At 34.7% G+C, this 24645-nt stretch overlaps 1 protein-coding gene across 1 annotated transcript in view; it reads left to right on the forward strand.

Annotated features, from left to right (window-relative positions):
• LOC116581953 (A disintegrin and metallopeptidase domain 3-like) overlaps positions 1-24645 on the forward strand; it is a 134197-nt gene that overhangs the window by 81036 nt on the left and 28516 nt on the right. Inside the window, exons 15-18 of the mRNA XM_032329296.1 lie at positions 5010-5100; positions 5380-5569; positions 11829-11915; positions 15032-15146. Of these exons, the coding sequence (XP_032185187.1) occupies positions 5010-5100; positions 5380-5569; positions 11829-11915; positions 15032-15146 (483 nt within the window). The remainder of the gene's footprint in view (positions 1-5009; positions 5101-5379; positions 5570-11828; positions 11916-15031; positions 15147-24645) is intronic.

Genomic DNA, 24645 nt, shown 5'->3' on the forward strand with positions numbered 1-24645 from the left:
TAAGGATAGAGTATAATTATAAAAATGAAATTAAAAGACAAAAAAACAAAAAGAAAGAATAGAAACAGGTGAACAGAACAAAACAGTACACTGTGTCCTGGGGATATTTTAGTATGTTTGCTAGAAGAAACTATATCCCAAAATGGCAAAGAAAGAAAAACTTTTTTATACACAAAATAAAATTAAATACAGTGAAAGGATAGAATGTAATTGTGTTAATTGTGAAGGCAAAAATTAAAGACTTTTAAATGAGTTGATAAAATAAGAAATTGTTTGAGAAGGGAAGAGAGAAAAATTAAAATTGGAAGATTCAAGAATCATGAGAGAAAAACCATGAATTCTATATACAATTTTCCCTTAGCACTGGAGTTTTGCAGTTATTTGTGATCAGCAAACTTGGTCTTTTTTTTTCTTTCTTTTTTTTTTTTTTTTTTTGGTGCGAAATGATGGTTTATTAAAGCACGGGGACAGGACCCGTGGGCAGGAAGAACTGTTCAGCAAACTTGGTCTTAACAAGATGTTCTTGCTGATCTTCTGGTGGAAGGGGCCTGTTCCACTTATTCTCACATGTCTTTGCACCACCCTTGCCAGGGGTTTAGGCTAATTAAGTGACTCTGGGTTGCTCTAGGGCTTTTGTTCCCTGAAGGCTTTGAGTGCCTCTCTAGAGGATGAGAATGAAACTGGTGACCTCCCAATCTCCAGTCTCAGAGCTAAAAGCTTGCATCCCCAACTACTCAGTGCCCCCTCATGGATAAGCAATCAATCACTCCTGTCTCCTTGGTCTCTGTCCACCCTTCATGCTCACCCAGTCTGTGATCAAGCATTTCTGTCTCAGGCATGTGATCCTACTTCAAGTCTCCAAACGCTACAGACTCCTGCAACAGATACATGTGGTGTTCCTGGTTGGGGAGATGTCTTGGCTTGGTTTTTCTCCTTGCTGGGACCCAGCTGAGAGAGTGGTAGCCTGATCATGTTGTGGTTTGGGCATTATGGCAACCCTGAGCCTAGTGTTCACTACTGGACTTGCTGATTGCACCTGGCTTTCTAGCTCACATGCCTGGAGAACTCTGCCATGCTCAAGCATCCTTGTTCTTTCTTAACTCTGGGGATTCTGAGACCTAGGATTCTACCCTGCTTTGCCATCTTAGTGCCTTTCAGGCAGGGACATCTGGAGAAGACTTTTAAAAGTTCTTATTTTTTGCTCCATTGCCACATCACTTTCTGATAGCTGACTGATGGAGGCTCTCTTCCCCCATGATTTATCTTCCCATGTATTGCCTTGGATTCACTTCACACCTCCTACCTTGCAGAAAATGGTGACTTTTCTATTGTAGAGTTGTTGTTGTCCTTTCTTAGGTCTCCATTTGAGTTCAGACTAATTTGATAGCTTTCTAGCTGAATTCCTGGGACCAGATGAAACTAAGTTTTCCAAGTCCTCCACACCACCTTGGACTACTTCCTTACTTATTTGGATAATATGTATTTCTTTTTGTTGTCTGATTGCTGGGGATAGGACTTCTTTCTATTATAGATCTACTTTTGTGAGGGTTTTTATTATGAGTGGTTATTATACTTTGTCCAGTGCTTTTTCTGCATCTATTAAAATGCTCATATGGTTCTTGCCTTTTTTCTTATTGATGTGATACTGATTTGTGAATATTGAACTACCCTTGCATCCCAGGAATAAATTCCATGTGTTCATGGTGAATGATTTGGATTGTTAGTATTTTGTTGAGGATTTTCGCCCCATGTTCATCAGATATATTGTCCCATAATTTTCTTTTTTTTTTTTTTTTTTCTTTTCTTTTCTTTTTTCTTTTTTTTTTCTTTTTTTTTTTTTTTTGGTGCCCTCATATGGTTTTGATATCAGGGCAATTATGGTCTCATAGAATGAAGTAGTATTTTTCTATTTTTTGAATAGTTTGAGAAGAATAGATATTAACTCCTCTTTACATGTTTTGTATCTTTTGCCTGTAAAGCCATTTGGTCCTGGACTCTTGTTTGTTGGGAATTTTTTTGATTTGTGATTCAATTTCATTTTGCTAGTAATAGATATTTTCAAATTTGGTTTTGGTAGTTTATATATTTCTAGGAATTTATCCATTCATTCTAGGTTGTCCAATTTGTTGGCATACAATTTTTCATAATCTCATAATTCTTTATGCTTCTGTGGTATTGTTTGTTTCTAATTGTTTTTGTTTTTGTTTTTGTTTCTAATTGTTTTTTTTTTGCGGGGGGAAGTCCTCTCTCTTTTCTTTTTCTCTTTCTCTCTCTCTCTCTTTTTTTGCTCTGGCTAGAAGTGTATTAATTTTGTTGATATTTTCAGAGAACCACCTCTTGGTTTTATTGATCTTTTTTTTTTTTTAAAGATTTTATTTATTTATTTGACACAGAGAGAGAGAGAGATCACAAGTAGGCAGAGAGGCAGGCAGAGAGAGGGGGAAGCAGGCTCACTGCTGAGCAGAGAGCCTAATGCAGGGCTCGATCCCAGGACCCTGAGATCATGACCTGAGCTGAAGGCACAGGCTTAACCCACTGAGCCACCCAGGCGCCCCTATTGAACTGTTTTATTGTTCCTTTAGTGTCTATATAACTTATTTCTGCTCTAATATTTGTTATTTCCTTCCTTATGCTGGTTTTGAGTTTTGTTTGTTGTTCTTTTTGTAGTTCCTTCAGGTTCCAGGTTAGGCTGTTTATATGATGTTTTTCTTGCTTCTTGAGGTAGGCCTACATTGCTCTAAACTTCCCTCTTAGAACTGCTTTTTTTTCTGCATCCCAGAGGTTTTGGACTATAGTGTTTTTGCTTTTATTTGTTTCCATGTTCTTTCTGATGTCATCTTTGATTTCTTGATTAACCCGTTTATTGTTTAGTAGCACGTTAGTTAGCTTCCATGCATTTATGCTCTCTCCAGATTTTTTTCTTGTGGCTGATTTCCATTTTTATAGCACTGTGGTCAAAAGAGATGCATGGTATGACTTTGATCTTCTTGAGTTTGTTGAGGCTTGTTTTGTGGGCTGATTCTGGAGAATGTCCCATGTGCCTTTGAAAAGAATGTGTATTTTGCTCTTTTAGAATAGAATGTTCTGAATATATCTATTAAGTCCATCTGGTACACTGTGCCATTCAAAACCACTATCTCCTTGTTGTGTTTCTGTTTGGATGATCTGTCCATTGACATAAGTGGGTTGTTAAATTCCCCTATTGCTATTGTATTACTATCAATTATTTTCAGTTATTATTTCTTCAAAAAAATTTTCTGCTCCCTTTTCTTTCTCTTCTTCTAGGATCCCTTAATGCAAATATTTTAAGCTTGATGCAGCCACTAAGTTCTCTAAAACTATTCAAAATTTGCATAATTATTGTTATTCTTATTTGCTCAGCTTGATTACTTTCCAGGCCTCTGACTTCCAGGTTACTAGTTCTTTTCCTCTGCTTCATGTAATCTACTATTTATTCTATTGGGTGTATTTTTAATTTCATTTATTGTGTTCTTCAGTTCTGGTTCTTTTTTATCTTTAAGAGTCCCACTGATGTCCTCCACTCTTTTCTCCAGTCCAGGGAGTATCTCTATGATTACTACTTTAAATTCTCTATCAGGCATATTACCTGTATCAGTTTTGGTTAGGTCTCTTACTGTAGTTTGGTCTCATTCCTTCATTTGGGGCACGTTCCTCTGTCTCCTCATTTTGTCTAAATGTGTTTTTTTCTCTGTGTTAGGAAATTCAGCTATTTCTCTTGCTATTGAAAATAATGGCATTATGAAGAAGTGCTCCTTTAGTACCCTGCAGTACAGTGTCCCCTGTTCCCCAGGACCTGATACTTTCAGTGAGTGAGTGTGTTGCCTGAGCTCTCTTTTTCCTTCAGTAAGGTTGTCTGCAGAGACTCTTCTTTGCCTGCTGTGCACAGTGTTTGGTCCATGGCTGGGTGCAGCACATTTTAACAAGGTGTGTGTTGGTCTTCTTGTGAAATGAGACCTGCTGCCATCATCATGCAGGAACTGAGGTCCCATAAAACATGAGAGTCTATTGACTGGGTATTGGTGGGTTTTGCACTGATTTTATGGGGTGGGAGGCCCATGCATTGGGATTAGGGCAAGCATGACTGGGTAGGGCTGATCCACTAAAGCATGGGGAGTGGGGCTTGGTATAAACAAGTTAGGTAGCAACTGTTTGTGCCATGCTCTTTCCTGCAGGTGACTCTGTGTTTATCCTGAGCAGAAAAATGGCACCTGACAGCTTGTTTTTGGAGTCATTTCTCTATGATTCTGGCTTCTCTGAATGATGGTCGGAGATGAGTAAATCCCTTTCCTGCCTGTCTGCCCCTGGTATTTTTCAGACTGCTGTTTCCATGTTATATCTCTGCTGGCTGTTTGTTTTGCTACCTAAGAATGAGAACTCAGCTTCCTAATGACTTCTGGGCTCAACCATAGCCTACCTGCTGATTTTTAAAATTTCAAGCTTTAAATACCATTGGTTGTAAGAATTCATAAAATTTGTCTCCTCCTGCTTTCAAAACCAAATATGCAGGTTTATCTTTCCTGTGTGGGCTCCTCAGGGGTTCATTTTAAAACTACATTTTCCTAAAGTTAGTAATCTACCCTGTAGCCATGATAAAAGGTATTGTTTGTGTAAATCCAAACTTGAAAATAAGTTGTGAATCAAAACAACTTTGAATTACATCAAGAGATAGATCTAATAATTATAAGACAAAAAACAAGATATTAGTCAAATTTCAGGTAAGTGGTGAAAAAAAGTAGAATATTAGAATTGCAGGCAAGAGAGTAAGTGATTGATTTCTCAATAATTTCTGCACTACGATGGCAAATTTCTTATTCTCAAGTAGATAGTTTTTAGTGTTTCTTCTTGTATAGCCAGTAGATAATACCAAAAAGTTACTGTAGCTGACACTGATTGGGCATTGCTGTCACCTAGATGTCTCTATGTTAATTTACCATACTTTAAGTTTTTAATCTTTTTAAAGATGAGTAATGGGAACTTTATATCTTCAGTTGCAAAGGGTTCTACTTTTCTGTGTACACAAGAAGTAAATATGCAGGACGATGACTTTGGAAACTGTCAAAGAACCTTCTGTAATTTTAGGTATGTATTTAGAAAATTATACCTTTTCCAGTTGTGTTTGTGTGTTTATACTGAAAAGAGTCATTTAGTACAAAAGAGAAATGAATACATTATATACAGATAAATATTAATGTTGCACTTCCTTAGATTGTTTTGTTTTGAATAGCTTTGGTGCTATGATCTATAACATATTCAATAATCTTCATATTTTGAACTATTATTTCCCTTATATTTTTGTCCTTAAGTGAGATTTAGATAATTTTTTCTGCCTTTAGATAATTTTTTCTGCCTTATTGCCAGGGATATCCTTTGTGGAAAGATAGTTTGTCACTGGACACGTTTAGAAATAATACCATTTAAAAAATTTGATGTTCAGTATACTTACATGGAAGGCCATCTGTGTGTCTCTGCATATTTAAGAGTACCAACAAAATATGTAACAGAAGATTTTACCTATACTTCAGATGGCACTATGTGTGGTCCAAATAAGGTAAATAAAAATTTGACATGGTTAAGTATGTGGTGTGCGGGTGTCTGTGTGTGTGCACATGCACACATATGAGAGAGAAACAGAGAAGACCTTAATATCTGTTAATAAAGATTATAAATTTTGGTTACTGCATCATCATCTTAAGATTTAAATTTCAAAATTTCTGTTGGTCAAAAAACACTTGCTTCACTATCATTTGTTTATTATAAATTTTTCTATAGATATTTAAACTTGTTTTCTCAGACTTAAGAATATTAACCTCTTCATTAGGCCAGGATCCGGTCTGCAAAAATTTATAGAAAAAACAAAAAAGAATCAAGTAATACAGCAAAACTAAGTGAAAACTACCTGAATAATAAGAATGGCAGTGAAAACAATAACAGCCAAGTATTTAATCCTGCAATAATTGACAAAGAAGAATTAATTTGATTTTTGAAAATAAAACAGCTATTTGCTCATTAGTCAACTCCTCTAATTGTTCTTCCAAAAGCATACTATATAGTTGTTAAAAATTTGGCCATGACATGAGACACAATAATAAAATGGAGTTTAAGCTTTATTTATTTTTCTTTTCTGTAAATAGTTTAAGAAACAAAATAAAGGATCTTTAAGCTTACTACCATTGAAAAATTAGTTGGCTAATTTAAAACACTACTAAAGTATCTCATTTAGATAATTTATATCAAGATAAAATATTTTAAGAAATGTAAAATAGAAGAAAATGGAAATGAGTAGTAAATTTATCTCAAAATGGGAAAATGTATCTCTGCATAAAAATACTGGAATAATCACAAAGGAACACATAGTGCTGACTACCTTATAAAAGTAATATGTCATCCCTTTAAGGATTTATTTCAGACAAATTGAAAAAATGTTTACTACAAATGTGAAAGATTAAATCCATAAATTTAATCAGCTAATTTAATTATTCATTATTAGAAAAACAAAAGCACTCAAATGGTGCAAAAACAATTTGATCTTTGTCCTTGATTTTTGGTACAGAGCCCCTAAATGCCTTGGAATTTCCTGAGTAATAGGAATTTTGTTATTGTTGTTGTTATTCATAAAGAGCCTCTTCTAATCAAACTGAATTTATGCTAATGAAGTAACGGGATGAAGACTTTAGGTAACTTTATGATGGAGCTGATCACTAGTAAGACCAATTAAAGAGTTATTACTTTCAGCCTTCAAGAAGGGAAGTAGTATGGTTAGAGATTGAACAATATAAAAACTTTTAAACAATGAGATATAGTATGCTTCTAGGTTGGTGAAATAAATACAGACTACATGAATATTCAGTTACTGTTTTTGTCTAATCAAATAGGAGTTGAACATAATAATTGATGATGAGAAGCATAGCTTATTATCATCCTAAAACAAATATAAATTAACACATAATTTCTGGGATGTGATTTAGAAATGTCTATAGAGTCAAATATATTGTTACAGGTTTTTATTGATTTTTTAAAATTATTATTCGTTACCAATTTTGATTGACATATAATTGAAATAGAACATTACCTCAGTTTCAGGTGTACAACATAGTGATTCAATATTTGTATATATTGTGAAATAACAACTGTAAGAAATCTAGTTAACATCCATTACTATACATAGTTACAAAATTTTTTTATTATTTTAAAAATGTTGAAGTTTTACTCTTTTAGCAAGTTTCAAATAGGCAATGGTGTTATTAACTGTAATCACCATACTGTACAATAATTCCCATTAGTTATTTATTTTATAACTGCAAGTTTGTAATTTTTTACCCCATTCGCCCATTTTATCTACTCCCCTAAAGCCCCACCATTGGCAACTACCAATCTGTTCTCTGCATCTAGGAACTTGGATTTTATTGTTTAAATTATACATACAACTAAGATAACACAGTATTTGTATTTCTCTGTCTGACTTATTTCAGTCAACTACCATTCTCAAGGTTCATTCATGTAGTCACAAATGGCAAGATTTAATTCTTTTTTATGGATGAGTAATATTCCATTGTGTATATTTGCTCCATTTGCTTTATTCATTCATTCCTCAGTGGACATATAGGTTGCTTATGTATCTTGTCTACTGTAAATAATGCTGCAGTGAATATGAAAGTGCATATTTATTTATGAGTTACAAGTTTTTATTCATTTTGTATAAATACCCACAAGTGAAATTGCTCTATCATATGATGTTTCTATCTTTAATTTTTTGTAAGAACCTCCATACTCTTCTATTTCTATCTATCTACTATTTCTACACTATTTTCTGATTTACATTTCTACGAATAGTGCACAAGGGTTCCATTTTCTCTACATTGTCACAAACATTTATTATTGCTTTGTGTTATTATAGAAGTCATTCTAAGATCCTAGAAGAATAGGAGAAAGAATTGAAGGATGGAAAAGTATTTCAGGGAATAATACTTGGAATGTTTCCACATTTGGCAAAGGGCACAAATACCCAGATGCAAAAATCAAAGAACTTCATATAGGATGAACCCAGTGAAATCCACAGCAGAATACAGCATAATGAAATTTCTGAAAATTAAAGACAAAGAAAAATAATCTTATCTTAAAAGTAGTGAGCGTGAAATAACATGTACAAGAAAAATACAATTTTAATGGTGACAATTAAAACATACATATGCCACAAACGATTTCCATGCTGGTCAGTCCCACTACTGCATATGACCACTAAAAACTTTAGAGATCACTCATCTCTTCATCAGTGATTCTCTGCCTGGGAAAGTCTGATCATTAGCCTCTGTCCACCTGGCCAACGTCCCCATGGAGGGGAAATCAAAGAAAGAAGTGAGGGAGGAAGGAAACTGAAGGGAGGGGATGGGAAAGGAAAATGGAAGGAAGGAAGAAGGAAGGAAGAAAGGAAAGAAGGAAGGAAGGACGGACGGACGGGCAAGCCGGAAGAAGGCAAGCCAACTTTTCCTACTTGGTTCTGTAGAGGCTTTCAGATGGCCTGACTTTATACTCCCATACCATTTTTAATTTATAAATAAATAAACAAACAAATAAAACAACTGGAGTAGAATTTAGTGATTCATCAGTTACCTATAACACCCAGTGCTCTACTCCAGAAACCAATATTGCATTGTATGTTAACTACTTAAAATTAAAAACAAACAAAAATCCCCCAACTAACTGACAGGCTTCTACATGTAATAGGGGCTTGTCACATGATAGTATGCATTAGGGAACTGGCCTTTAGGGCAAGGTACTTCCAGTAGTTTAATGGACTAACAACTCTTCTAGAGTACAGACCTCTTGAAAAACCCAAATTCTATAATCACCATTAATTCAATTGCTTTAGGAAACAAAATACCTTTCTAAATGTTCTCCCTTGGGATAAAAGTGTTGTGCTGGCTGAATTTTGTAATTGAGAGAACAGAGAGGTGAGTAGTGAATATGAGAGCTAACTGCTTCTGTGATTTTGTGGACACTTCCATGGATAATTGCGCATTTTGCCCCCCTGGCCAAACTGCACTTTTGGCTCTATCCTTTGCTTTTCCTTATTACTCTGAGGCTGCAGATCCTCCAAACATCCCAAGCTGGTCAACCAGGCTCCCTCCTTGACCATTGTATATGATGTGGTTGCTTCCTCACTTCATTTTACCCATCGGTGGCTTCGTTTTATTTTGAAACCCAGAAAGTTCTTAAATCTCCCGTTTTCTAATTGCCTTGTTCTGATTCTCCTTTACTCTGATTCTCCTTTACAGTTTAATTGGGAAAGGGGAGCAATTTTGAGTGCCATGTCTGTGAATTTGAACTGGTATTATTCTGTAGTTATTTTAAAAATTCATCAGATATACTTTATTTTCATTGTTATTCTACATTGTTCAATTGATCTCAGAGTGGTTGGAAAGAAAAGATGTCTTTATCTTACTCTCATTAACTATGGCTCCTATGTAAAAGTTATCTTGATAAAGGAAAGAGGGAGAGAGGGGAGACTATATGTCTTATTTATTAACATGAAGAAAAGTATGTCTCTTATGAATCATAACAAAATTTTAAACAAAACACATATATTAAATACTGAGAAAAAGTATACTACATAGAGATAAGCTTTATTTTAACAATGCAAGTTTGCTTAATATTGGATGCGATAGAAAGATTTTATGATTTTTTAAAAATTTATAAGACTTAGAACAGGAGACTAGTTTATCATTTGATTTCTAGTTTGCTTAGGTAGGGTAGGGAAGATAATCACATCTCAACACATTCATTTCAAACTTGAAAAAGGTACATTTTTTTCACCACATCTGTATCTTTGAAGTAAATATCCAGTAGTACAATTGTAGGTCATAGTGTAGCTCTATTTTTAATTTCTTTAAGGAATCTTCACACTGTTTTCCAAAGTGGCTGCGCCAACTTGCATGAAGCAATGGGTGTGGTGCATAAACAGTGAATCTTGGAACACTGAAAAAATAAAATAAAATCTAATTTAAAAAATAAAGAAAAAGAAAAAAAAAGAAAAAAGTGCATTTTACTGTCCAAAATTAGGTAAGCTAGTCAATGAATAAATAAATACAATTAACTGTCTTTTTCTCACTCATACCTGGGACTATAAGGAAATATGCTTAAGTAATTTAGACATTTCTCCTTAGGAAATAGGTATTTACTTAGATTGCTTCTTATTGTTTCTTCTTTTTTCTTTTTTTTTTCTTTGAACTGTGATGTCCTGCTTCTGGGACACTATTTGTGTCTCTTATTCTAAGAAGGAGGTCTTGTAGAGTAGTTTATATTCAAAACATCATATCAATCATTTCCCAAGGCTAAGTACTTTTATAGTGTCTCTAACTTTTTCTGTCATTACAAAAGAGCCAACTACAAATTGATCTGTTTACTTGAAAGTAACTGTATCAGGGGTGCCTGGGTGGCTCAGTGGGTTAAAGCCTCTGCTTTCAGCTCAGGTCATGATCCCAGGGTCTTGGGATCAAGCCCTACATTGGGCTCTCTGCTCAGCAGGGGGCCTGCTTCCTCCTCTCTCTCTACCTGCCTCTCTGCCTACTTGTGATCTTTATCTGTCAAATAAATAAGATTTTTAAAAAAATAACTATATCAGAAGTATAGTTTTTAACTTTCCTGGATTATTTTTCCCCTAAAGAAAATGCAGTGAAGTATGACTAGTTTATTATTGCTTCAGTGATAATGTTTAAGGAGAACTAGAAAGAAGATGGTTCTTTGGACAGGTAATGCTGATTTGCCCAACATTTCATTATTCTTGCTAGTTTCATCAGAGCACTTACAGTAATGAACAAGCTGATATTCTTTCCTTTATGGTGACTGATTAATGGTGATAGAAAATACTGATTTTTAAGACTATTTATCATATAGTGAATAGTCTATCAGATAACTTAAGAAAAGCCAACATAATTTTACAGACTCCCCTAAAGATATTCACATTAAATTAAAATTAGCATAAAGTTTACATACAAATCAGGTCATCAATAAATAATAATTAAAATGATATCTTGTATTTAGTAAGGATTTACTATGTGCCAGGCACTGGTTTGTTCCTTTATGTCTAACAAATTATTTCATCTTCATAACCTACACTTTTAAAAAATTTGGGTATAATTGTTATTCCAAATTCAAAGGTGGATAAATGGAGGTATGGAGAGATTAAATAACTTGCTTTAGTGCAAATATGAAAGGTAAGAGACACTGTCATTAAAGCTGGAAAAATGTAAAATATAAAAATGACAAGAACACTAATTTAGCATTGATAAATATGTGGTTCTGTGACTAAGGGAGTTCTTCTACTGAATATTGGTCATTGATAACTTGTGCATGAATTTAAAAGAGTAGATTTATTATCATCAAATATAAAATGAGGATAAAAATATTTCCTTTGAGTATAATGAGCATGTCTCATAAAAATACATAGAAAGTGCAAAGACAGATCCAATCTCATTACAAATCACCAGTACAACTTGGCCATTTTTGTTCCTATATCAATTGGTATCAATATATCAAAATTCACAGCTATGCTCCCTCATGGGAAAGAAATAGTATCTCATTTCAAAATTTTATATTGGTAAAGCAATAACATGTCATTTGGACTCTCATGTTCTTCTTTTAGAATGAGTAGATTTGTGAAATCCAGATTCATATTATATATATGATATATTATATTTTATATGAAATGTAAATATACAGTGTATTGTGCATTTAATTTTTGTACCAAGTACAATTGCTCAACTTTTGACTTTTCATTTACAGTTTTTGTTGTTTGTTTTTTAACATTTTAGTATTGTGATCAGGGGCGTTGTGTTCCTAGGAGTTTGTACGCAAAGAGAACAGATTGTGATGCAAATATAAACTGCAGTGGACATGGGGTATGTAATGGTTATTTCATTTCTAAGTACAGCTATTTTAATTCATGTCAACAACATTGTCCAAGATAATGCAGTTTAGAATTATTTGATATAGAAATTAATTTGAAAATTTTCAGTTAAAATAAGGAAAGTAGATTCCATTATTTATACATATACATATGATTTGTGTGTTCAGTCGCATTGTTATAGGCTTCATGAGCTTGGAAGTTTGTAAAAAAAATACAATATGAAATAAATTCATTTCTAAATTGAATTTTTTAAGGATTACTCATACACATTTAACATACATGTAAATCTTGCTTGTGGTTGAGTGTATGTGTACCGATAAATATTTGAAAGCATACTCAATCTATTTATATTACACATATTATAATCTAATATTTTTGTGAGAGCAGAGTTTCTTGTCTATTAAGATCTCATTCATCCTTTAGTGGTTTCAATTTATTTCCCTGTATGTCTGCTCAATGCTATATTTTAAGAATCATTCACTGATGGACTTTTGGAAAATGTTAACTTTTACTTAACTATTGTAAGTAGTGGGACAATGAACATTATGGTATGGCTACCTTTGCACATTTGCCTGACTTCCTTAATTATTAATGAAATACATGATTAGCTACATTTATGCAACATTTAAATTTTTATAAATATTATATTGTGTTTAAAGAATATTATACCAGTTTTTACTCCCACCTACCGGGTATAAAAATATGCATTTCCTTAAATTCTGACCAGACTAGCATCTCAGCTTTTTAAAATCACTTTCAACATGCTAAATCCATTGCTAATTTATATTTCCTTAATGATAGAGTTTTTAGGCACAATATATGTATGGTCATACTTGCCAATTGCATTTTTATTTATCTAAACATTGTGAAATTATCTACTAGGGAATAGAAACTGTGTAAACTTTGTTTTCCTGAACAAACATTTAGGCTTTAACTTTGTGGCTGGTGTCTCTTGCCATATCAATGCTTCATATTTTATATAATAATCTGGGAATAAAGTGACCTACCTGCATGTCTTGTATTCAGATTTTCTCCCTAATCACTTACATGCCCTATTAAAAATTTATTTCTTTCTTATTTTAATTTAATTTAATTTCTTATTCAATTTTTGCATGACCTAGTTCTAGATTCCCTATTCTGCTTCCAATCCTTCTTTCAGTTCATCCACCAGATGACATTTGCAGATAATTTCTAACCCTCCTATCTAGCAAAATATGTTTTGGTATTTGGTATGTCATTAAACAAACTTCTGTTTGTTTTTTTCTCCCATTTTTGGTAAAAGATTTTATAACAACTATTTTTTAACTTAACACAATTCAAGAAAAACTTTAACTCCTACTATTTTATATTTTTTTTATTGAAACATAGTTGGCACACAGTGTTACATTAGTTTCAGGTATAAAAGAGTAATTCAGCAACTCTGTACATTATGCTATGCTCACCACAAGTGTAGCTACCATCTGCTATTACAATATTATTGACTATGTTCCCTATGCTATATTTATTAGCCCCATGACTAATAACCGTAACCGATGCCTGCAACTCCCACTCCCTTTCACCAGGTAATGTACTGGTCTTTGAAATTCGTTGCCAACTCCCTTTCAGTTTAGTCCTTCTCAACATTACTTCACTTTCTGGTAACCACAGTTTGTTCACTGTATTTATGGGTCTAATTCTGCTTTTTTGTTTGTTTATACATTTTATTTTTTAGATTTCATATGAGTGAAATCTTAATGGCCATTTGTCTTTCTCTGTCTGACTTACTTCATTTAGCACAATACCTTCTAGGTCCATCCATATTGTCAAAAATGTCAAGATCTCTCTCTCTCTCTTTATGACTGAGTAACATTCCATTGTATATATATACATACCACGTCTTCATTCATCTACTGATAACCACTTAGGTTGCTTCCATATCTTTGCTAGTGTAAATAGTGCTGCAAGAAACATATGCCTTTCTAATTAGTGTTTTTGTTTTCATTGGGTAAAAAGTAGTTTTAGAATTACTGGATTGTATATATTTTTATGTTTTGGAGGAACCTCCATAATGTTTTTGACAGTGGCTGTACCAATTTACATTCCCACCAACAGTGTTCAATTGTTCCCTTTTCTCTAAATCCTGTTTTTCTTGTTTTGATACCAGCCATTCTGAACGGTGTGAAGTGATACCTCATTGAGGTTTTGATTTACATTTTCCTGATGATTAGTATAATTTTTGGTTCATAATTTTATGCTTTTCTGGAATAAGACATTTCAGTTGTGTCAAGAAGGTTATCTACTTTTACTTAAAAAATACATGAGAAACAATCTCCCTATTACTCTGCAACTGCACTACTGGGTATTTACCCCAAAGATACAGATGTAGTAAAAAGAAGGGCCATCTGTACCCCAATGTTCATAGCAGCAATGGCCACAGTCACCAAACTGTGTAAAGAACCAAGATGCCCTTCAACAGATGAATAGATAAGGAAGATGTGGTCCATACACTATTGGAGTATTATGCCTCCATCAGAAAGGATGAATACCCAACTTTTGTAGCAACATGGACGGGACTGGAAGAGATTATGCTGAGTGAAATAAGTCAAGCTGAGAGAGTCAATTATCATATGGTTTCACTTGTTTGTGGAGCATAAGAAATAACATGGAGGACATGGGGAGATGGAGAGGAGAAGGGAGTTGAGGGAAATTGGAGGGAGAGACGAACCATGAGAGACTATGGACTCTGAAAAACAATCTGAGAGTTTTGAAGGGGAGGGGGTGGGATGTTTGGTGAACCTGGTGATGGGTATTATGGAGGGCACGTATTACATGGAACACTGGGTGTGATGCATAAACAATGAATTCTGTTACACTGAAAAGAAATTAAAAAATAATAATAATAAAAAAGAAAATCTCTATGATATTTGAAAGGTATAATTGTAATAAATTTCATGGGAATTTATTATATTACATTTTATTTTTAAAAATATTATTTTCCACATTAAGTAAAAACCATCGATAATATATAAATTACAATACTTCAATAATTTACATTGACTAACAATCAGTAATGCATTTAATTTTTATGTTGTATATAAAATGTTATTTTTTTATTGGCTTTGATTTCAGGTTTGCAATAATTTTCTTCATTGTCACTGTGATGTTGGATATTCTCCTCCACTTTGTATACCGTCACGAACATCAAAAGGAGGAAGTATTGATGACGGGTTTTGGAGTAAAGCACGTTAGTATCTAGATGAGTGTGCTTCAAGGAGCTTTCTGCCCGTACAGTAAGGGTCTACATCTCCAATGAATATGTGGCTATAGAGCACCCAACATATGGATAGTGCAACTAGGAAATGAAGATTTCCATTTTATTTTACTTTATTTAAATTTAAGTAGCCACTTGTGACTTAGTGGCAACTATATTAAACTGTACAGCTCTGTATCATATTGCCAATCAAAATTTTATATATGCTTTTAATTCCAATTAAGAAGTGAACATTTTAATAGACCTCTTTAATTTTAACCATGGTTATGAAAAACATTTCTACATATACAACAGAATTCTCTAGATAGGTGATAGGTATAGTTAAAATACACAATAGGTGATAGTTTTAATATATATTCTGCATATTCCCAGGAAGTTAACTATCATGATGTGCTAGGTCACAACCAAGTTGCTTTTTTTTATTAACATATAATTTTTTTAACATATAATTATTTGCTTCAGGGGTCTGTGAATCATCAGTCTTACACAATTCACAGCAGCCACCATAGCACATACCCTCCCCATTTTCCATCACCCAGCCACCCGATCCCTCCCTCCTTCCCCAACCCCCCAAACCCTCAGTTTGATTCCTGAGATTAACAGTCTCTTATGGTTTGTCTTCCTCCCTGATCCCATCATTTAAAATTTTTCCCTCCCCTCCCCCCATGACTCCCCATCCTTCCTCCCAAATTCCTCATATCAGAGAGATCATATGATAATTGTCTTTCTCCAACTAACTTATTGCTCTTAACATAATACCCACTAGTTTCATCCATGTTGTTGCAAATGGCAAGATTTAGTTTTTTTCTGATGACTGCATAATATATATCACATCTTCTTTATACATTCATCTGTTGATGGATATCTAGGCTCTTCCCATAGCTTGGCTATTGTGGACATTGCTGCTGTAAACATTCAGGTGCATGTGCTCTTTTGGATCACGACATTTGTATCTTTAGGGTAAATACCCAGTAGTGGGATTGCTAAGTCATAGGGTAGCTCTGCTTTCAACTTTCTGAGGAACCTCCAAACTATTTTCCAGAGTGGCTGCACCAGCTTGCATTCCCTTTTCTCCACTCCTCGCCAACATCTGTTCCTGACATGTTAATTTTAACCATTCTGAGTAACGTGAGGTGGTATTTCACTGTGATTTTGATATGTATTTCCCTGATGCCAAGGGACACTGAGCACATTTTCATGTGTTTGTTGGCCATTTGGATGTCTTCTTTGCAAAAATGTCTGTTCCTGTCTTCTGCCCATTTCTTGATTGGATTGTCTGTTATTATTTGGGTGTTGAGTTTGATAAGTTCTTTATAGATTTTGGAAAATAGCCCTTTATCTGATATGTCATTTGAAAATATCTTCTCCCAGTTAATTGGTTGTCTTTTGGTTTTGTTGACTGTTTCATTTGCTGTGCAAAAGCTTTTTATCTAGATGAAGTCCCCATGTTAATTTCTACCCTTTCTTCCCTTGCCTCTGGCGATGTTTCTAGGAAGAAGTTGCTGTGGCTGAGGTCGAAGAGGTTGCTGCCTGTGTTCTCTTCAAGGACTTTGATGGATTCATGTCTCACACTGAGGTCTTCCACCCATTTCGAGTCTATTTTTGAGTGTGGTTAAGGAAATTGTCCAGTTTCATTCTTTTCCATGTGGCTGTTCAATTTTCCCAACAGCATTTGTTGAAGAGACTGTCTTGCTTCCATTGGACATTCTTTCCTGCTTTGTCAAAGATTAGTTGAACACAGGGTTGAGGGTCCATTTCTGGGCACTCTAGTCTGTTCCATTGATCTACTTGTCTGTTTTTGTGCCAGTACCATACTGTCTTGAGGATTATAGTTTTGTAATAGATCTTGAAGTCTGGAATTGTGATGCCAGCAGCTTTGATCTTCTTTTTCAACATTCCTCTGGCTATTTGGGGTCTTTTCTAGTTCCATATAAATTTTAGGATAATTTGTTCCATTTCTTTGAAAAAAAATCGATGATATTTTGATAGGGATTGCATTAAATGTGTAGATTGCTTTAGGTAGCATAGACATTTTCACAATATTTGTTCTTCTAATCCATGAGTGTGGAACATTTTTCCATTTCTTTGTATCTTTCTCAGTTTCTTTTATGAGTACCTTATACTTTTTTGAGTACAGATTCTTTGCCTCTTTGGTTAGGTTTATGCCTAACCTTGTTATTTTATAATGTATAAGATATACCTTGTTATCTTATGGTTTTGGGTGCAATTATAAATGGGATCAACTCCTTACTTTTTCTTCTGTCTTGCTGTTGGTGTATAGAACTGCAACTGATTTCTGTGCATTGATTTTATATCCTGACACTTTACTGAATTCCTGTGTGAGTTCTAGCAGTTATGGAGTGGAGTCTTTTGGGTTTTCCACAGAAAGTATCATATCATCTTCAAATCAAATAGTGAAAGTTTGACTTCTTCTTTGCCGATTTGGATGCCTTAATTTCTTTTTGTTGTCTGATTGCTGAGGCTGGGACCTCTAGTATTATCTTGAATAGCAGTGGTAATAATGGACAGCCCTGCCATGTTCCTGAACTTAGAGAAAAAAATCTCAGTATTTCCCCATTCAGAATGATATTCACTGTGGGTTTCTCATGGATGACTTTGATGATATTGAGGTATGTATCCTTACGCTATAAAGAGTTTTGATCAAGAAAGTATGTTGTAATTTGTCAAATGCTTTTTTAGCATCTATTGAAAATATCATATGGTTCTTGTTATTTCTTTTATTAATATACAGTATCATATTTATTGATTTGTGGATGTTGAACCAACTTTGAGCCCAGGAATAAATCCCACTTTGTCATGGTGCATAATCCTTTTAAAGTTCTATTGGAATCTATTGGCTAAAATTCTGGTGAGAAGTTTTGTATCTGTGTTCATCAAGGATATTGGTCTGTAATTCTCCTTTTTGATGGGGTTTTGAGATCAAGGTTTTAGGATCAAGGTAATGCTGGCCTCATAAAATAAATTTGGAAATTTTCCTTACATTTCTATTTTTTGGAACAGTTTCAAGAGAAAAGGTATTAATTCTTCTTTAAATATTTGGTAGAATTCCCCTAGGAAGCCGTCTGGCCCTGGGCTCTTGTTTCTTGGGAAATTTTTGATGACTGCTTCAATCTCTTTACTGGTTATGGGTCTTATTCAGGTTTTCTGTTTCTTCTTGGTTCAGTTTTGATAGTTTATATGTATCTAGGATGCATCTATTTCTTCCAGATTGTCAAATTTGCTGGTGTATAGTTGCTCATAATATGTTCTTATAATAGTTTGTATTTCTTTGGTGTTGGTTCTGATCCCCCCTTTTTCATCCATGATTTTATTAATTTGGGTCTTTTCTCTTTTCTTTCTGATTAATCTGTTCAAGGATTTATCAATCTTATTAATTCTTTCAACGAACCAGCTCCTAGTTTCATTGATTTGTTCTATTGTTCTTTTGGTTTCTATTTAATTAGTTTCTGCTCTGATCTTTATTATTTCTCTTCTCCTGCTGGGTTTAGGTTTTCTTTGCTCTTCTTTCTCCAGCTCCTTTAGGTGTAGGGTTAGGTTGTGTACTTGAGACATTTCTTTTTTCTTGAGAAAGGCTTGTATTGCCATATATTTTCTTCTCAGGACCGCCTTTACTGTGTCTCAAGATTTTGAACGTTGTGGTTTTCAATTTTTATTTATTTCAGTGAATTTTTTTTAAGTTCTTTAATTTACTGGTTGACCCATTTATTCTTTTGTAGAATGCTCTTTAGCTTCCATGTATCTGAGTTCTTTCCAACTTTCCTCTTGTGGTTGAGTTCTGGTTTCAAAGCACAGTGGTTGGAAAATATGCAGGGAATGAGCCCAATCTTTTGGTAGCAATTGAGACCTGATTTGTGATCCAGGATGTGATCTATTCTGGAGAATGTTCCATATGCACCAGATAAGAATTTGTATTCTGTTGCTTTGGGATGGAATGTTCTGAATGTATCTATGATGTCCATTTGGACCAGTATGTCTTTTAAAGCCTTTATTTCCTTGTTGATCTTTTCCTTAGATGATACATCCATTTTGGTGAGGAGGGTGTTAAAGTCCCCTGCTATAATTGTATTATTATCAATGTGTTTCTTTGATTTTGTTATTAATTGGTTTATATAATTGGCTCCTCATGTCAGGGGCATAGATATTTAAAATTGTTAGATCTTCTTGAATGACAGACCCTTTAAATATGATATAGTATCCTTTTCCATCTCTTATTATCATCTTTGGATTGCCACCCCAGCTTTCTTCTGATGTCCATTAGCATGGTAAATTGTTTTCGACCTCCTCACTTTAAATCTGGAGGTGTCTTTGGGTCTTAAATGAGTCTCTTACAAAAAGCATATTGATTTTTTTTTTAATCCATTCTGATACCCTGTGTCTTTTGATTGGAGCATTTAGCCCATTTAGATTCAGGGTAACTATTGAAAGATACGAATTTAGTGCCATTATATTGTCCGTAAGGTGACTGTTACTGTATATTGTCTCTGTTCCTTTCTGGTCTACTACTTTTAGGCTCTCTCTTTGCTTAGAGGACCCTTTCAATATTTCCAAAAGAACGCTTTGGTGTACAAATTCTTTTAATTTTTGTTTGCCCTGGAATCTTTTTATCTCTCCTATTTTCAAAGACAGCCTAGCTGGATATAGTATTCTTGGATGCATATTTTTCTTTTTTATTGCTCTGACTATATCATGAAAGTCTTTTCTGGCCTACCATGTCTTGGTGGATAGGTCTGCTGCCAATCTAATATTTCTACTATTGTGTTACATACCTCTTGTCCCAAGCTTCTTTCAGGATTTTCTTTTTGTCACTTAGACCTGTAATGTTTACTATTAGATGACAGGGTGTTGACTTATTTTTATTGATTTTGAGGGAGGTATCTGGGCCTTCTGGATTTTGATGCTTGTTTCATTCACCAAATTAGGGAAATTCTCTGATATTATTTGCTCCAATATACCTTTTGCCCTCCTCTCTCTCTCTTCTTCTGTTCTGGGATCCCAATTATTCTAGTATTGTTTCATCTTATGGTATCACTTATCCCTCAAATTCTCTGTTCATGGTCCAGTAGTTGTTTATCTCTCTTTTTCTCAGCTTCATTATTCTCCATCATTTGATCTTCTATATCACTAATTCTCTATTCTGCCTCATTTATCCTAGCAGAAGAGTATCCATTTTTGCTTGTAACTCATTAATAGCTTTTTAAAATTTCAACTTGGTTAGATTTTAGTTCTTTTTTTTCTCCAGAAAGGAATTTTATTTCTCCAAAAAGGGATTTTTCTTGCTTTTTTTGAGCAGAGCTAGCACCTTGATAATTGTCATTCTGAACTGTAGTTCTGACATCTTAGTAATGTCTGTATTGATTTGGTCCCTAGCCTTCAATACTGCCTCCTTTTCTTTTTTTTTTTTTAAGGTGAGTTTTTCCCCCTTGTCATTTTATCCAGATAAGAATAAATGAATGAGAAAACAACATACTAAACAGGTAGCAAGAACCCCAAGAAAATATACATTAACTAAATTCGATGAGACCAGGGGAGAAGAAAGGAGAAAAAGGAAATATACATATATGCATATTATAATTTATATGATGTGTGTGTGTGTGTGTGTGTGTGTGTGTGTGTATAGAGACTGGTGAATAGAACAGAAGCACACACTTGATTTGGGGTGTATTTTGGTCTTTTAGAAGAAACTGCCTCCCAAAATTTTAAATTTTAAAGAAAGAAAAACATATTTATATAAAAATAAGGATAAACACGATAAAGGGATGGAATGTGACTGTAAAGATGAAAATTTAAAAAGATTCTGAAAAACGAATTGATAAGAAGTTTAAAAAAGAAAGAAAAAAAAAAAAGGAAAGAAGGCGATCAGTTTGGAGACTAGAACAAAGCCATGCACTAGATTTAGGGTATATTTTGATCTGTTAGGAGAAACTGTATCCCAAAATTTTAAGGAAAGAAAAACCTACCTGTGTATAAAAAAAAAATAAAGTTAAATACCAACAAAGTGATAGAATATGACTATAAATGAAAATTTTAAAAGATTTTAAAAAAATTATTGATAGGGCACCTGGGTGGCTCAGTGGGTTAAAGCCTCTGCCTTCGGCTCAGGTCATGATCCCAGGGTCCTGGGATCAAGTCCCACATCAGGCTCTCTGCTCAGCAGGGAGCCTGCTTCCTCCTCTCTCTCAGCCTGCCTCTCTGCCTACCTGTGATCTCTGTCAAATAAATATATAAAAATCTTTTAAAAAAATTATTGATAAAATTGTTTAAAAAGGTTAAAATAAGAAAAAGGAAAATTTTTTTAAAAAATGGAATAAGAAAGAAATAAAATTAAAAAATTTTAACTTTGAAAGACTAAAGAATCATGGGGAAAAAGCCATAAATTCTATATGTTGCATTCCTTTAGCTCTGGAATTCTGAAGTTCTCATTGATTGGTGAACTTGGTCTTAGCTAGATGTGCTTGCTAATCTTCTGGAGGAGGGGTCTGTTGAAGTGATTCTCAAATGTCTCTGACCAAGGTGGAATAGCTCCACCCTTGCCAAGGGCCAGACTAGTTCATCTGCTTGGGTTTGCTCCTGGTCACTTTTGTTCTTTAAACACTTTCCATACAGCTTTGGAGGACGGAAATAAAAATGGTGGCCTCTCAATTTCTGGCCCTGTAGAAGCTGAGAGCACAGGGACCCTCTCCTCAGTGCACCCTCAGAGAAAAACAGTCAATCGCTGCTGTCTCCCTGGTCTCTGGCCACACTGCATGCTCACTTGGCCTGGGACCAAGCATTTCTATCTCTGGTGCATGGCCCCAGTTGGAGTCTCCAAACCTAGCAGATTCCTGTAGCATGGTCCCATGCCACTTTTCCTGGAGGAGGAAGGAGCAGGTCTTCTCCCTGGGTCTGCCACTTATGGGGTCCCTGCTTGAAGAGTAGTGGCCTCACTGTGCCTCGGATCATCGCTTTTGGTAAGCCCAAGCTGAGAGCCCCCTCCTCAGCTCTGGTCTCTGCAGTCAGCTTCCCCGCACTGATACTTGACAACTCTGCCACATTCAGATACCCTTGCTCTTTTTGTGACCTCATGGTTGCTGAGATCACACTGTCCCCAGGAGGGCTCCATTTCCCGCTTAACCTCTGGAGCAATGTCCCTCAGTGGAGAAGATTTCTAAAAGTTCTGATTTTGGCTCCATTGCTCTACCACTAGTCAGGAGCCAGCCCCTCCCCCCGTGGTCTATCTTCCTGTATATCTCCTTGAATTCCCTTCTCTGCATATCCTGCCCTCCAGAAACTGGTTGCTTTTCTATTCCTAGAATTGGTGCTCTTCTTTTTTGATTTCCTGTTGAGTTTGTAGGTGTTCAGAATAGTTTGATAACTATCTAGCTGAACTGAACTCCTGAGACCTGAGGATATTTAGGTCTTCTACTCCTCCACCATCTTGCTCCACCCCCCTCCAAGTTGCATCTTTTAAGTTTCCCTTTTCAAAAGGGAAAAGTAATCAGAACTTCCATATCCATTGCATATGGATAGTAGATGGTACAATTTTAAAATTTTACTTGATAAACATTCATGAACAAATATAACATACTTGTTTTTTTCTAAACTTCACAATTTATAAATCTTAATGGTATAATTTCATTAATGTCTTTACATCATTTGTATTTTTACTTTATATTATATTTTTATTGTTGTAAATCTGATAGTGCATTATTCGATTTGCCTTAAATAGGCAATGGAATTTTAAAGTTTTTTTTTTTTAAAGATTTTATTTATTTATTTGACAGAGAGAGATCACAAGTAGGCAGAGAGGCAGGCAGAGAGAGAGAGGAGGAAGCAGGCTCCCTGCTGAGCAGAGAGCCCGATGCGGGACTCGATCCCAGGACCCTGAGATCATGACCTGAGCCGAAGGCAGCGGCTTAACCCACTGAGCCACCCAGGCGCCCTTAAAGTGTTTTAATATAAATATTTACACTTACCCATTTACTGTTTCCAAGGACTTTTCAATTCTTCAAGCATATTCAAATTCCATGTGGGTATTTTCTTTCTATCTGAAAAACTTCCTTTTGTACTTCTTTTTGTTTTACCTTGTGATGAGCAGTTGTCTCAGCTTTTGTTTTTAAAATGTTTTTTTTAAACATGTATTAATTTGTGAAGAATATTTTCACTGGAATTAGAATTCTACATTGAGAATTTTTTCTTTCAGCCATTCAAGGATGTAATCTAGGTGTATCTAAGCTTACATTTTCTGATGAGAATACAATGTCATTCTTGTTATTCTATTCATCCCAATAATATAATATTTACTTTATTCTTTGAGTTTCAGAAATTTTATATGTTTTTATTTTATATGTTTATATTTCATATGTTTATATGATTTTCTGCAGTTTGGCTGAAATTTATCAGGACACATTTCTTTTTTTAATTTATCCTGCTTGCATTGACTGTGATTCTTGAGTCTATAGCTTACTGTGTTTGGGGAAATTTTAAGAAACCTTTTAGCTGTTGTCTCTTTTTAAATATTTTTTATTGAATGCGTTTGCATTTAAAAAAATGATACACAGTGACATTCACTCTGTGGTATATAACTCAATGAGTATTGAAAAAAATACTTGTTCCCACTGCCAGTCACGATACACAATAGATCTATCACCTCAAAATTTCCCTCTGGCTGCCCCCTTCATATTCATCCCCCACTGCCAATTCCTGGCAACCAATTACCTGTTCTTGTTCCTATATATTTATCTTTTCCAGAATGTCATATATAGTACGTAAGAATTTGAGACCCATTCCTGTTGCCATGTTTTAATAGGTCATGTGTTCTACCTACTAAGCCAGCTAGGTGCTGCTAAATAATTCATTCTTTTATTGTTAAGTAGGTTTTTTAAAAAAGTTTTTAATTTAAATTTTAGTAAGTTAACATACAGTGCAATATTGGTTTCAGGAGTAGAATTCAGTAATTTGGGGTATCTGGGTGGCACAGTCAGTTGAGTGCCTGACTCTTGGTTTCTGCTGCGTTTGTGATCTCAAGGTTGTGAGATAGAGCCCTGTGTCCAGGCTCCATGCTCTGTGCAAAGACTGCTTAAGTCTCTTTCTCCCTCTGCCCCTCTCTCATACCCTCTCTTTCTCAAATAAATAAATCTTTAAAAAAAAAAATCCAGTAATTCGTCACTAACATGCAATACCCCGTGCTTATTACAAGTGCTCTCTTTATTGACGATCACCCACCTGGTCCATCTCCCACCATCTCTCTCATCAACACTTTGTTTTCTATCCTTAGGAGTCGCTTATGGTTTATTTCCCTTTTTCCTTTTTTCCTATCTTCCCATATGTGCATCCGTTTTGTTTCTTAAGCTCCATGCATGAGTAAAATCATATGTTATTTGTCTTTCTCTGGTTGACTTACTTCACTTAGCATAATACATTCTAGCTTCTTCCACATTGCTGTAAATGGCAAGATTTCATTCTTTTTAATAAC

The sequence above is a fragment of the Mustela erminea genome, chromosome 21 (assembly GCF_009829155.1).
Source record: "Mustela erminea isolate mMusErm1 chromosome 21, mMusErm1.Pri, whole genome shotgun sequence".
Lineage (NCBI taxonomy): Eukaryota > Metazoa > Chordata > Mammalia > Carnivora > Mustelidae > Mustela > Mustela erminea.